The 14,753-nt window shown below is 36.7% G+C and overlaps 1 protein-coding gene across 10 annotated transcripts in view; it reads right to left on the minus strand.

The window, feature by feature from the left end:
* PEX5L (peroxisomal biogenesis factor 5 like) overlaps positions 1 to 14,753 on the minus strand; it is a 226,217-nt gene that overhangs the window by 81,130 nt on the left and 130,334 nt on the right. For 7 of the 10 annotated variants that reach the window (XM_045539735.1, XM_045539731.1, XM_045539736.1 and 4 more), the window contains 2 exons: positions 7,985 to 8,096; positions 1,785 to 1,979 (listed from right to left, as the gene is read on the minus strand). In XM_045539735.1, coding sequence (XP_045395691.1) covers positions 1,785 to 1,979; positions 7,985 to 8,096 — 307 coding nt within the window. Of the gene's footprint in view, positions 1 to 1,784; positions 1,980 to 7,984; positions 8,097 to 8,435; positions 8,498 to 14,753 lie in introns of those variants that run through there. The other 3 variants (XM_045539733.1, XM_045539738.1, XM_045539739.1) reach the window with 2 other exon arrangements.

The raw sequence follows: 14,753 nt of genomic DNA on the forward strand, positions 1-14,753 counted from the left end.
ATTTACTTGTTTCATGTATACTGTACACACATAGTGTGATGATAATTTTATGCAATATTTTTAATAATTTTGTTCATGAAACAAAGTTTTGACTGCATTTTGACTGTGACCCGTTACTTGATGTCAGGTGTGCAATTTTCCACTTAAAGATGGTGTGTCAGTGCCCAAAAAGTTTCAGATTTTGGACGATTCCAAATTTCAGATTTTCAAGTTAGAGATTCTCAACCTGCATTTGTTCTTTTGAGTCTGGCTTATTTCAGTTAGAATAATATCTTCAAAGTTCATCCATTTTGTAGCATGTATCAGTAATTTATTCCTTTTTAAGGCTGAATAACAGTTCATTGTATGTATACACCACATTTTCTTTATTCATTGATTTGATGATGGATATCTGGGTTGTTTCCACCTTTTGACTATTGTGAATAACACTGCTTGTGAGGAACACTGTTCTTCAATGTGCTTTTAAACTAAATATTTCTACAACTTCTTTATAGGACATTTCTCAGAAGCAGAGAAATAGATGTTCACTTACATGTTTATTGTGTTATATTGTAATATATTAAGTAATATATTCTTACACAAATGTATAAATTTCACTTCTGGATGGTGAGGAAATAGTAGCGACAGTTATAAAATTTTCCTCCAAAGACTAACCTCAAAGAGGGATATATGGCAGGGGCAAGGGAATCCTGTGTATGCATACGGTTTGAGCAATGGGTTGGTTTTCTTCCCTTTCCGATCTATCCCTTGATGAGCTCATCTACACACATGGTTGCAATATCCATTCATAGCCTTCTGACTTCCAGATATCCATTTTTTGTTCGGTCCTCTTTCCCCAGTTCTAGACCTATACATGTAACAGTCTATGGGACATATCTATGGAGAAGTCCCACAGTTTCCTCAGTATAACAGGTTCAAAATTGAACTCAATAATTTCCACCTGGACTTCCTCCTTCACTCCTCTTCTTCCATCTTCTCTCACAGAGCTTTCTGCACACACACACACATACTCCAGTCAGTCACAGCCAGGGAAGGAAGATACCTGTTCTCCTTGGCTTTCTGAAATACCTGCCACCTTTATTTTTCCTGAGAAAGGAGAGCTTCATTTGTCTGGTTCCAGGAGCTCAGGATTAAGCTGTTCTTTCTCAGAGGATGTAGAGTATAGTAAATAAACTTATGGGCTTTGAAGTTAACTAGAGCTAGGCTCAAATTCCAGCTCTTCTTATAAACTGTGAGATCTTGGACAAGCTATTTAAATTTTAAAACCTGGTCCTCATGTATTTCAAAGAGTTGTGATGATGTAACAAAATAACGTATGTAAATCATGTAGCACAGTCCCTGGACATTGTAAACCACCAATAAAAAAACAGTAGCTGTTATTACTGTATTGGTTGTATCCCCAAACATGTCTCTTATATGCTACCATTTCATATGGCCATCCCTGGGCCTTGTGTTAGAATTGTTCGTGCATGTGTTTCTCTCTCTCTCTCTCTCTCTCTCTCTTGCTTTAGACTAAGTGCTCTTAGAGAGCAAGATTCACATTTTGTTCTTTTTTGTAATTCAGGTGCTTAGGATGGTGCCTGGCAGCTATTGAGAACTCAATACATGTGGGTTGAATAAATAAAGGAATGAATCAATACCAGGTATGCAAGTTGAGCTCCCCAACAACTATTTAATCCAAGCACAAAAGAAGCTATGTCCTGCCCAGTGCCTTACATGGGATTCAGCTTTTCCACTCCTTTGTTTACTGTTTTAATGTCATTTGTGGAACTTTATTTCCTTACCTAAATCTAAGGATGAAGTCTCCGGGCCCCTGAGAGGCTGGCCTCTCTGCTCAGCATCCGCACTGATGAGGTCAGATCCATTGGCCTTTTTCTTGAGGGATGAAGTTTTTGATGAGGGCTCTGACTTCTTGCCTTTGGTTTGGGTTTGAGAGACTGGCTCACTCAGGTCGAGGAGATCCAAGCCAGTGGTCAACACTACCAGAAATGGAAGAGGTTAAGATAAACCGATTTATTGCTCTGAAATTGTTTTTTTAAAATGGGTTTTAGCTGGGTACAGAAGGATTTTGTGTTTGTAGGACAGGTTAGAAACACCAAATTAAGTTAGGTCACTATTGATTTGCAAAGGCAGTTTGTCAGACTGGGAAGTTTGCTGCATGTTCTCCTACATTAGGCATGGGACCAGTCAGTAAGACAGGACTTAGACCAGCTTCAGTAGTGATGAAGTTTTGAATAAAATTAAAATGGTAAAACTGAATCTGAGTTGAGGTGCTATTTACTTCATTGTTTTGCTTTATTTATACTAAACGTTTATTTTAGATTGAGTTTTTCCAGAGAAGGGTTAATCATATTCAGAGATTTAGTGAAGTTTTTGAATGTCTTTGTGTTTTAATTTTAAACAATAAAGTGTATAGAGTATAAAGGAATGCTGTTAATCATCTTTTATTTAATTAAGCAGTTCAATCAGAAAATGGCATGCTGTTTGGGCTCACGCTAGAGAGGTATTTTATAATCCATAGTTGATGAATAGGTACACATGTTAATGCCTTTGCTGTTTAATATGCAAATTTAAATTTCAGTGTAACAAACTATAAAACTGTTAACACTTTTACCTCCTAGTAGGTTGTATTAAATACTCTAATGAAGGCAGAAATAACAATTTGTTCAAATGCAAACTAGGCAAATGGGAATTTAAAAAGTAAGTTTTATAACCTTCAATTCTCCTTTCTTTTACAGTGCAAGTAACCAGTGTTTGCAGAGTTCATTGTCAGAAATGAAAATTCAAATTAGGGAAAATCCCTCCAGCCCATGTCTCCACCAGCCCCTGCTGTTTCATTGCTGCAGGCCCAAAGAGCCTGGCTTCTGACAGGCTAGGTGGCTTCCTGGCCTAGGATCTCTTCACCAGGCTGGCTTAGGAAAGCTACTGCAGGACAGAGAAACTCCTTGTTTTAACCCTCCACGGCACAGTCTACAACAATGACTGTACCTTTCCTCTTCTTTAATCTCCCAGCTTTCCCTCCAGGTGGGGAAGGAATTTTTGTTGATGTCATGATACTCTTCTATCTGCTTTCCCCTCCTTGCACTTCAAGGCAGGGTCACAGCTCAATTCAAGGCACCACTAGGATTTCCTAAGTATTGCACTGCCTTCATGAGCTAACCATTTCTATGGGATCTGTAGGATGGTGGGTCAAGCTTTACTCTTAATAATCTTGTTTTCTGATTCCAATCCCAAATTACAGTGGTTGGATGTTGTTGGTGAAGTGGAAAGATCTGGCTCTATCTCTGCTTAGCTGTGTTTCTTGACTTCACTGAATTTCAGTTTCCTCATCTGAAAAATGGGGAATTAATATCTGTCCTTTAGGTATAAGATGAGGATAAATGATCTCATGTGTGTAAAGTGCCAAGCATATGATAGGTACTCAATAAATGTTATTTCCATTCTTTGGTGGCCAATTTGCGATGTTTTCCTTTCCTTTCCTTTTATTTGACCCCTCCTATTTTCCCTGTTTCTTTCTATTGTAGGCAAGAATCAGATTCATACACTGACAGAAAGAGGAAATGCTACTTGGGATAAAAATGGGGATGAGACAAAGATATTGCTTCTACAGAGGATTCTGTGAAGTAGGTTTATCATAAAATGGCCTTGAAGTGTCAGTTTATCTCAGCTGAGTTTTCTTGAGGAGATGGAAACCACTTTACAATGCTAAGATGCCCTGAGCTATGAGGAATATTTTGTGACTAGAAAGTACTTGAATGTGGAGGAAAAGAAGTAGCTTTCAGAACTAAGCTGCCTGGCTTAATGTCTAAAATTTAAGCTTGGCAGGCAGCCAAGATAGGCTAGCATGCCACACACTTCATATTCATTGAATGTTTAAATAGAAATTTCCAGACCACTGTTATGTTGGCATGGAGTCTAGGCCCAATGTGATTTCCTCATAATAGGGGGAGGGAAGTTGATGACAGTCTATGGAATGCCATGTATGTCTTCTCACTAATTGTACAAACAATTAAGAATTAGTCACTTGCTCCTAGACTGCTTTTAGAAGCAAATTATATAGGAATCATCTACTTGTATATAGGAAGTACATTTGTTACGGAATAATAATTGGTGAGTATTAATTTAATTCTGTATCTGCTTCTCACCATTCAGAATAAATAAATTGCTATAAGAGTGAATTGCAAATTCAGACTAGGCTCAGTAATGTTCCCCCTCCAAAGTGTCCTGGGTACGTCCTGTGTTGGGGCTTGGGAGGTGAGCCTACTTAAAGTAGTCAGAATAAAACAGTACCTATTAGGAAGTCCTATTTTGATTCTTTGGTGGTAAGCACAATGCTGTTAACAGCACTACAAAGTAGTGAGCCTCAGATTTTTAGTGAATTTCACTATATGAAGTGACCAGAGAGGACAGAGCATGGGGCCACCCTGTCTGGTACAGCCAATGAATTTGCCTCAGGGAGCTGATGGGATCTCTGTTCTGTCGTGTGAGCTGCCCAGGAACCTCAGAAAACATAGCTGGTGTTGTCTAATATAATGGCTTTAGGCATGATTTTTCCAGTGATGTCAAATAGATAAATGAGACTTAACTAATTCAATCAACTTTTTCTTAGATACTGGGATATGTAATTAAAACTACCATACTTATGAAATTTTGAAGCGCTCTCAAGAGAAATACCATTGGATTCACGGCCACTTGAGCTTCATAAAATGTATTTTGTAAATGTTACAGTAATTTTGCAGTTAGGATATTTCACTAGGCAGCTATGGCAGAGTATGAACTTGGTTAAGGGTAGCTCTTTCCTTATGTATAGGAAATACAGCCCTTACATATATTAATAATTATACAGGTCCCATATGAAGGAGTGAAATGAAATTTTTTTAAAACATTAAAAATGTTTCTTTTATAGTAACTGTTCACCTAATGGCTCAAGTTTATGGATAAAATGCTTTTAGATTGTGTAGCCCGATAAATACAAATAATGATGCTCTATTTTTCTTGATTTTTAGAAAAGAGTTTGTTCTGTACTTTGACATAGATTTGCTGGGAGATTTCAGAGCAATAAGTTGTTGTTGCAAAATTTATAGTATTACTTGTGCTATACTTTAGTCACTATCTTAAAAATAGCTATTGTCTAGTTACTTTCAGAGCATTTGCTATACGAATCTGTGTATATGTATTTAGGGTTTGTAGAGAGAAAACCCCATCATTTGTCTGCTGTTTAGAAAAGATAAATATTTCCTATATTGTTTACTTTGTATTGATTTATATAAGAACACTATTACTTGGAATTTAAAAAATATAATATTTCTGCCTTGAAACATACTTTTAAGATTTAAAAACCATTATCAAACAAGAGTCTTCCTTCAGGATAAAAATTAGCGTGAACCAGATGCACTGAATACTGAGGTTGAGGAAAAAACGTCCACAATCTCAGAATACTGTTTTTCCCTGATCCCCTGGTCCGAAGAGTGTTATGGACTGAACTGTGACTGCCAAAATGTTTTTGTTGAATTCCAACAGCCAGCACCACAGAATGTGACCTTTCTTTGAAATAGAGTCATTGGAGATGTAATTAAAGATGAAGTCGTATTGGAGTAGGGTGGGCCCCTACTCTCATATGACTGGTGTCCCTAAAACAGGGAGAAATTTGGACACAGAGGCAGACATGGAAACAGGGAGACACACACAAAGAGAAAATATTGTGAGAAGATTGGAGTTATGCTGTTAAAAACTAAGGAACTACCAGAAATTAGGAGGGGGAGAGGGGCCTGGAACAGGTTCTCCGGAAGCACTATGTCCAGAAGGAACATAGATAGCCTGGCTGACACCTTAATTTTGGCCTTCTGTCTTTCAGAACTATAAGATAATATAGTATGTTGTTTAATCCACTCAGTTTGTGATACTTTGTCACAGCAGCCCTAGGACTATTATGGAGGGCAATGTTGTAGGCGTTGGAATTGCAAGAAATCACACATTCTTTTGATTTTTTTTCCTCCAATATTTCACAGGTCTCTCTCTGTATAACATGTTAGAAAAATCAAGGTGAAAAGTAGCTTTTGAGTCAAATCTTATGTTACTCTCTCAGGGTGGGTTCTTCCTAAGTGGCTTAGTTTTCCCATCAGTGAGAAATGGAGAGTGGAAAAGAACTCATAAAATTCTCATGGATTTGCCTGCAATTAGTGACACAAGGCTCTCTGCGTTTTTCTGGGGTAGCTTCCCATAGATCAGGAGGATGAATCTGAGCTGATATTATCTGAACTTGTTTAATTTTCTGAGTAGAATGTACCAAGTACCATTTTATTTTCTTGATTACTCAAAGTGATAGTTGAATTTAGAAAATGGTTGCTTTGGTGTGATATAAGAAAAGCTAATGCAAGTGAAAACAAAAGTGTTGGGAATACTTACTATTCTCATCTGACATTTAACAGAAATGGTCACACCAGTTAGAGTTTACATTGTGTTAAGCACTTTCATAGACTGCTTCATTTAATCTTCCCAAGTGACTTGTGAGATACAGATCTTTCTATTAGATAGATGAAGATACTGAGTCTTAGTTAAGAAACTTGCCCACAGATACAGAGCTGGGGTTTGAACTCATGGAGTTTGTCCTCAGTAACCATAGAGTATACTCCCACATAAGGAGCCTCTGTTTCATGTTAGTTACTCTTGTAATTTTTAGCATTTTGAAAAAAATCACAATTTTCTTCTTTTGTGATTTTCTTCACTTAGAGGTATGGTGAAAATATGCAAGCCAACAGCAAGCTGAGGCCACGATGGCAAGATAAAAAGAATTTAACAAGACAGTATGTGATTAACCTTTTCTTTTTCCATTAAATTCTGCTCTGCACTTCCAACATAACCTTTGTTCTTTGATTCTGAACATCATTTTTTCATTCTTATTTGAACGACATGCCTTTGAATGTGAATGTTGACCAAATGAAATCAATGCAGAAAGTCTTCCTCTTCCAGGGAAGGTAATTCATGCCAGTGGTTCCTGCACTCGCTCATTGGATTAATACCTATTGAGTGTCTATTCCTGTATGGGCCAGGCACTAAGCAAATGTTGGCTTACTCTTTGAGAATGTTTAATTCCAGAAGCATGTTCACATAAATTGTAAGAGAGAGCAATGACAGAAAATGAAACTGGCCCTATAATATCCTAAGGCTGTAGGACATTTTAATTGTCATTTAAATCCACTTGAAAATATGCCACATTTTTATTTTACTGGACTTTTATAATACAAAACTACAAAATATTTCCAGCAATAATTAGGCCACCAACCGGAACTTAAAAAATCTTACTCTGAAATTGATGCTTTTGTTTTCAAGATTTCCTAATGTGATGTGACTTGAAATGTGAATATATAAATATATATGGAAAATGATTCATTGCTAATAGTGGTACACTTATATTCAACAAAATGATTGGGTAATATACATTGCAGTTTCTTACACAACATAAAGTGATTTATTGGTTTATGCTGAATAGTGTATGTTCTAAAGTTTCACTTGGTTGTAAATATTATTCCTCATATCCCTGATCATCACCTAAATGTACATCAGGGAAGGATACCAATTGGATATCAGACTGGGATGGGGGGTGGGGGGAGGGGATGGGTGTATGCCTACATGATGAGTGCGTTGCACACCCTCTGGGGAATGGTCATGCTTGAAGGTGCAGACCCGGGGAGGTGGGGGGGGGGGGAGGGGATGGAGGTATGACTACATGATGAGTGCCAGGTGCACTGTTGGGAGAATGAGAACGGACGCGCTTGGGACTCTGACTTGGGGGGATGGGTGGGACATGGAAAATGTATATAACCTAAACTTATGTACCCCCATGATGAGCTGAAATAAAAAAAATATATATATAAAAAAAAAAATAAAAAAAAAAATAAATAAAATACATTATGGAAAAAACATACATTTTTCTCATAGCTAAAATTCACTTTACTTGAGGAACAGTTAAAAGTGATAGAATTACCGGCTGTATTGGAGGTTACAGGCCTTGCTATTGCCTCCGATTTGGTTTCACACAGAAAGTCGTCGATGGAGGGACTCAGGAGGGGTCTGCTTTCTTGCTGCTCATTCACCAGCTGAGAACAAATGAACACAGGTGTCAAAGGGCTCCGTTAAACTGCAGAATCAGATGAATTAAAATGCAGCCTTGCAACAAAATGAGAATAGCAAGCCTACCAAAAAGAAATACATACATAAAGTAAATAATGGGGTGGGGCAAGAAAGAAAAAAATATCAAGGGGTGGGGAATGAGCTTTTTAGCACTGTCAACATATTTTTGATGCAGCCAACTTCAATTTTTAAAGCTCAAGCCTTTCTCCCCTCCTGGAATAGTTTTAGAATTATCCTCTAATTTTAACATGTAGAAAATGACACTTATTGAATCATAGCTGCGAAGGGCCAATCCCACTCCTTACTTGGACAAAAGCTCCTCCTGAGACGTGGAACAACGGCTTCAGACTCGGAGCTGACACGTTCTGGTTAGGCTTGGTCAGTGTTTATGTGGTAAGTGCAAATACACGGATCAGTGTGCGTGGATAAACGCTTGCTTTTTCTCCCTGTCTTCAAAAGCTCCAGTCACCTAAAACACACCCCCTGCAGTTCCTTGGAATGCTTCCGTAGTGCATAGCAAATATTATTTTAGGAGATTAGAAAATATTGTTATATTAACTGTACAGGTATCCAGTAGACATGTTTGTGAAAAATCTGTATGTAAAACAGATTTCTGCAATTTCAATGTTTTCCCATTAGCTTGTTCTCTAATTTCAGCAATCTTTCTGTTCGCTTTTTAGGGGATCTCTAATTATCAGTGGCAGCCAACTATTTACTTTTAGTTTATTCTGTACCTCTTTGAATCCACACTTCCTCAAATTGTGTTTCTATGGTTAAGGGAGAAAATACACTTAAAATACACAAGAGGTTAATCCCTAATTAACTGTCCTAGTTTTTCAGGGGTTTTTATATTGGCTTTTCTTAAAATGGTCATAGCCATCTACTTTTCTACCTGTCATAGGAAAAAGATGTTCCTCACAGTCTCTAGATTTTGAAGGACTTATTTCTAAAGGTGTATTTTAAGAGACCCATGAAATAAGAAACCAAGTGCTTTGGAGTATCACCAGATCAAGATATTTTATATTACGCTACTCACTCTTACTTCACTGTTTCTTTGGCACAGTGTCAGTGGTATTATAGCTTAGAGCTGATGGAAGATGGCAAGGGACCTAAATAATGGTAAATATGAGAAGAAAAAATGTAATTCTATTATTTTTGAAAGAGCAATATGGAAGCATTTGTGGTCATTTGGAACCTGGAAGCCAAGTGACACATTTGGTACTTTAACATAATCATGCTGTTTATGGATGGATAAATCTCATTTAAACATGGATAAATTTCCTATCTCCATTAGAGTTTAAGATTTTGGCACAGAGTTGGCAATTTATTTTCATACCTATTTGTGGACGTTAGTGAGGGATAAGCATTGAGAATGCTCCTCTTCTTTTAGTGTTCAAGTTACGGTGATAGACATTTCCTTCATTGTTACAGGTTTTAGTGTAACTATGTATAAAAACTCACAGATTTTGCTGGGAATCAGATTATCCAAGGTCTGATTTTTTTTGGTTTTAATCTTTTTTTAGGATGCTACTTTAACCCATGAGTGAAACTTTGAGTCTCTTTGCATTTTGTTTTCTGAATTTGAACATTCTTGGGTACCACCCCTTCTCTTTCTATTAATGTGTCTTTAAATGTTGCAGGACTATGAGCCTCCCATGTTTCTGGAAAGAAATATATTTGAGTTTTTGTAAATGCCATGGTCTATTTGAGTTTAGGAGTGATTTGTAATATTTTCTGGCATAAAACTCAATTTTATTATCTGGAAACATAGTTGAAAGCACTGGTCTAGAATATAATATACTAGAAAATGATGAAATGGCTAAACATCAGTGATTCTGTGAGCTCATCTGAAAATGTTATTAGTGTCCCAGAATCTGTATCTCATTTATATTGTTAGTTCATGTACGAATTGTGTGCATATAACAGTTTTCGATGGAGCCTTACATTAATGTATATTTCCTGGTATAACCTGCTCTTTTAACTATATGTGCTTAATGTAATGAACACATCTAGTGTGATATCACCGTTGTGATATGGTCCTAACTTCACAAACAATGCCCACCTCCAGACTGTGGCTTTCTCATGGCTGTCAAGTGAGATCTGATCTGAATTCTGCTGTGTTATTAGCATGCATGGAGGATGCAGGTCACCATCAAATATGGCACCACACTATACTCATAGAAGTTATTGTAACAGGCTTACATTTTTTAAGCAGGGCATTTTGATTTCTGGCCTCTGGTTCTAGGTCTTATTGACCGATTAGATGAAGTGTACAAGGTGCAAAGATTAAACTGAACCAATACAACTATGACTTTAAAATTATGAATATGAGCCAGGCCCAGTGGCTCATGCCTGTAATCCCTGGACTAGGAGGCCAAGGCAAGAGGATTCCTTGAGGCCAGAAGTTTGAGACCAGTCTGGGCAACATAGCAAGACCCCATCTCTACAAAAACATAAAAAAATTAGCCTGTGTGGTAATATGCGCCTGTAGTCCTAACTACTCTGGAGGCTGAGGCAGGAGGACCCCCTGAACCCAGGAATTCAAGGCTGCAGTGGGCTATGATCATTCCATTACACTCTAGCCTGGGTGACAGGGCAATATGCTGTCTCTAAATAAAACAAAAATAATAAAAGTATGAATATGTATGATGTCAGAACTATCTCTTTGAAGAAAAGTTACTATTTCTCTGAAGAAAAGTCTAATTTCACTGACAGATAACTAAGAACAACTGAGTCCTCTTAGTCATGATTTTGAGAAATATCAATTGTTATATAGATAAGCATGAACTATATTCCATGAAAAGTTCCCTTATGTTCTTTCTTTACTTTGGATACAATTACATGCCTTTGTAAAAAAAAAAAGAAAAAAAAGGACTAAGAATTTATCCCCAAATCACAGCTCTGTGCATACGTGTGTGGAATGGGCCTATATTACCTATAGCACTAAAGATCGGGGTGTTAGATTTCTGTAGACACATTTAGTAGTAAGTGCTGAGAAACTGTAGTCTAAATCTGATAAAAGAATTCTAGAAAGTAAGACCTTTGTCACCATAAACATCAATGGGAAAACAAGAGAAAAGGCACAATTCAATAAGAGGTCTATCCTTTTAGGAAGGTCTGCTTTATCAAAGGTAATAGGATGTTTTTGTTTTTGGAGTCTCTCTCCTCGTTCAAACTTCAGATGCATTTACTGGAGAAAGTACTTCTAGCGTGCTCAGAATTACTCAGCAAACGGGAGGTTGTTCTGGAGAGAGCCAGGGAGCCCAGGACAAAGGTGTGGCCTCTCCAGTCTCCTAGGCTGCTGCCTCATGAGTTCTGTGTCTCTTCCACACCCACTGCCTTGTTTCTAAACATGGTTCACACCTGGACTAATGGAATTTTTATGACTGCCCAACTCCTACAGCTAAGCTGCTCCTGTGACTTTTTTCCATAAGTACGAAGCAAAGAGGGAGTAACAAACTGTAATCCTTTCTGAGTCAGTGGTTTTCAAGCTGGAACACAGTTTAACTTGGGAAGTGCTCGGGCTGGAGTGCAGCGTAAAGGCAGGGCTCATAGGTGAAAGGCCAGATGACTGAGAGTATGAAAAGGTAATTGAAACTGAACTGAAAGATTTTTGGTTTTAATGGAGATAAGGAAAATGAAACAGGAGATGTTACGAAGATAAAGAAATCTTTTATCTGCCCTGAGGTCAGAGAGTATACCTTACTCATATTTTTATCATTCACAGCTTCGAATAGCATGTCTACATATAAAAAGGGTTCAATAAATGGCTACCAAATGAGACAGTGACTTTGCAGAAGCTGAAGACATAAAAATATCTATCTTAGACAGTCCAGTTTATAACTGTGTTTACAATTGGATGAATTTAGGAATGAGTATTTTAGCCATAAAAAGTACCATTTTATTTTTATTTGTACAGATTAGTTTGCCCATGCCCACCTTCTCATTTTCAAACAAGTTTATGGTTTTACCTTCGGTTCTTTGAGAATAAATAAATCTTTTAGGTCATAAAATAAAATTCTGACTGAACTGTATTCTCCAAGCTGTCCCTCTAGGCGTTATTTCCAAATTGCATGCTATTTACTCTTTCCTTATCATTGGTAAGACAAGGTTTATTGACTTTCTCTTAGAATTACTTCCTTTAGCTTGAAAATACTTTATGAACTTCTCTCATTTCATCCTTTGGATATAGAGTACATTGATGTCATAAAAATAATAAAAGGTGAGTCAAGGTTTTCTAATTTTTTTTAATAACTAAGTTGGAGTGATTGCAATTTTGGTGTAATCAGATTATCATAGCTGAGTTGAAATGATCCACTCGTTCCATTAGTTGCTAAGGACTTTGTTTATATTTTTATTTTTCATTTCTTATCTTCCTCTGGCCTCTTCTCAATATTTGGAGCAGTTCAAAGACCCTTCTAATGGTGACAGATTCTCATTTCTCTTTTAGGATCCCGTTCAACTGACACATTGTCTAGGAATCTTCCTCGGTGCCAGCCAGTGAGTTCCTCTATCTAGCACTTCCACGCTCCCACACTTTACCTAGTATCAGAATCTTAGTGTTGTCTGTTTACCTCCCCACTAGACTGTGACCTTCTGCAGGGTGGAGACCTCATCCAAGTATTTTTTGCATCCTATAGTAGCAGTTGACTGATTTTATACAGCGTAACTGAATGGTGAATTGTACAAAAGAAAGACTACAGGGGCATTTTTAATTTCATACTGGGTTTGATCAAGTCACAGAGAGGTCAATGGTCCTCAGAAATGTTTACCAGTTTCCTTGCAGGTTTTAAACCAAACATCCAAGCCCATTTCCTCCCAGTCACATCTTTTAAATGTTTGGAGACCTAGTGGTACCTCAAGAAACATTTCCAAATGTGAGCCTTCCACCAAGGGTGTTAAGGCTTTCTGCCAAGAGGTCAAAAATGCCAAAAGTGAATGTCTACGAGAAAAATTGAAATGAGCCTGATCCACACCATCGAACACTTGGAAGAATGACCTGGACCAATGTGAATGGGAGGCCAGTAACACTTCAAGACACAACCCTATTACTCCTCTCAGTGATTTTAAATCGGAGATTCAAATCTGTAGATTTTGAGGGAAAAATTTTAAGTGCTCAATGAACATAGAAACAAAAGAAAATCCCTTTGTTTAGAAGAAGATAGGTAAGAACTTGCATGTAAGGGTTTCTTGTCAATCAGTATTCAAAAGACTATTGAACCTTTATACTTTCCTTGTAATCAAATATTTAATCAAATGAATTCAGTTGAATTATGACTTATTCAGACTGATCAATCGATGTGGCCACTATTAGCTATGATACAGCCAAATTGCTTCATTTATCAATATAGTGCTCTCTTTGTGTTGAACAAATGCAGACTGTATCATCCAGCTCCAGCAGATTATTGTGTGTATTAAAACTTTATCTGAAAATATGTTTGCCTTAGTTCAACTTAGATTTCTCTAATTTCAATGTTTAAAAATTAAATTATTAAATGATCTAAGCTACCACGACCTAATTAACAAAAGAAAAGTTTTTGCTTTTAAATACTTGTGTGTGTTTATATTGCTTGTTTTGTGACTTAAATCTAAGTTTAAAGAAATAAATTGCTTAGATGCTTCATTAAAAAATATAGAGATAAAGGTTTGTAATAACATATCACTAAGAATTAACCCTGAAGCAAAATATATTTTAGATGATAAAAACAATGTCTGGAAGAGATGATAATACATTACTCCATAATTTTACATTCCAGATAGATAATCTTGAAATGTTGTTTTAGTTTAAGGTAAAATATTCTGTTTTCATACTTAAGCATTTTGGTACTTTAAGAATAATTTTAAAAGTTAAAACATTGAAGCTAATAAGTTAAGAAACCATTGACAAACATCTCATATTTGTAATGCTGATTTTATAAACTTGTAATAATATGCTATGTCTTATTTCATTTAAATAATTGAAAAATTTTAAGATCATTTTGTTTCTATATGAACAAAACACCAATATGCCTTGAATAGGTATATCCTTGTGCATTTTGAAAATTCCTTTATTATCTGTGATATTGTTGATTTAAAGTATGTGCCATTTGTGAAGTAGGCTTTCATTCACAATTTTGTAATTGAACTACTTGTTCATGGTCTTATTAATCCTATCCAAGTTTAGAAATTTATGCAATGCCCATCAAAATAGTGACCATATTGTGAGAGATTTGTTATTATTAAAACTAAATAAACTGACTCAATTTATTGAAAAGACAAGACAGCTAAATCACCACCCTACATACCTTAAATATCTAGGGGTGAGGAACCTGCAGCCTCAATGCCACATGTGGCCCCTAGACCAGATCCAAACTTCACAGAACAAATCCCTTTCTTAAAAGGATTTATTAAAAGGATTTGTTCTGTGAAGTTTGGACTCAGTCAAAAGGTCACACTCAAGGATCCAGAAGGCCACATGTGGCCCCTGCCACACCCCTAGACCCTAGGTATATGTGCCCTGCGTCTTCTGGTAAAGGATAACCATGTGATAATTTGCAACTCTTTCACTTGATTTAAATGTCAGCTAACTGACTACACATATTTTCCTGACAGGATAGTTAGATTTATAAAATGTGAATCTATTC

Source organism: Lemur catta, chromosome 1 (genome assembly GCF_020740605.2).
Source record: "Lemur catta isolate mLemCat1 chromosome 1, mLemCat1.pri, whole genome shotgun sequence".
NCBI classification, from domain to species: Eukaryota; Metazoa; Chordata; class Mammalia; order Primates; family Lemuridae; genus Lemur; species Lemur catta.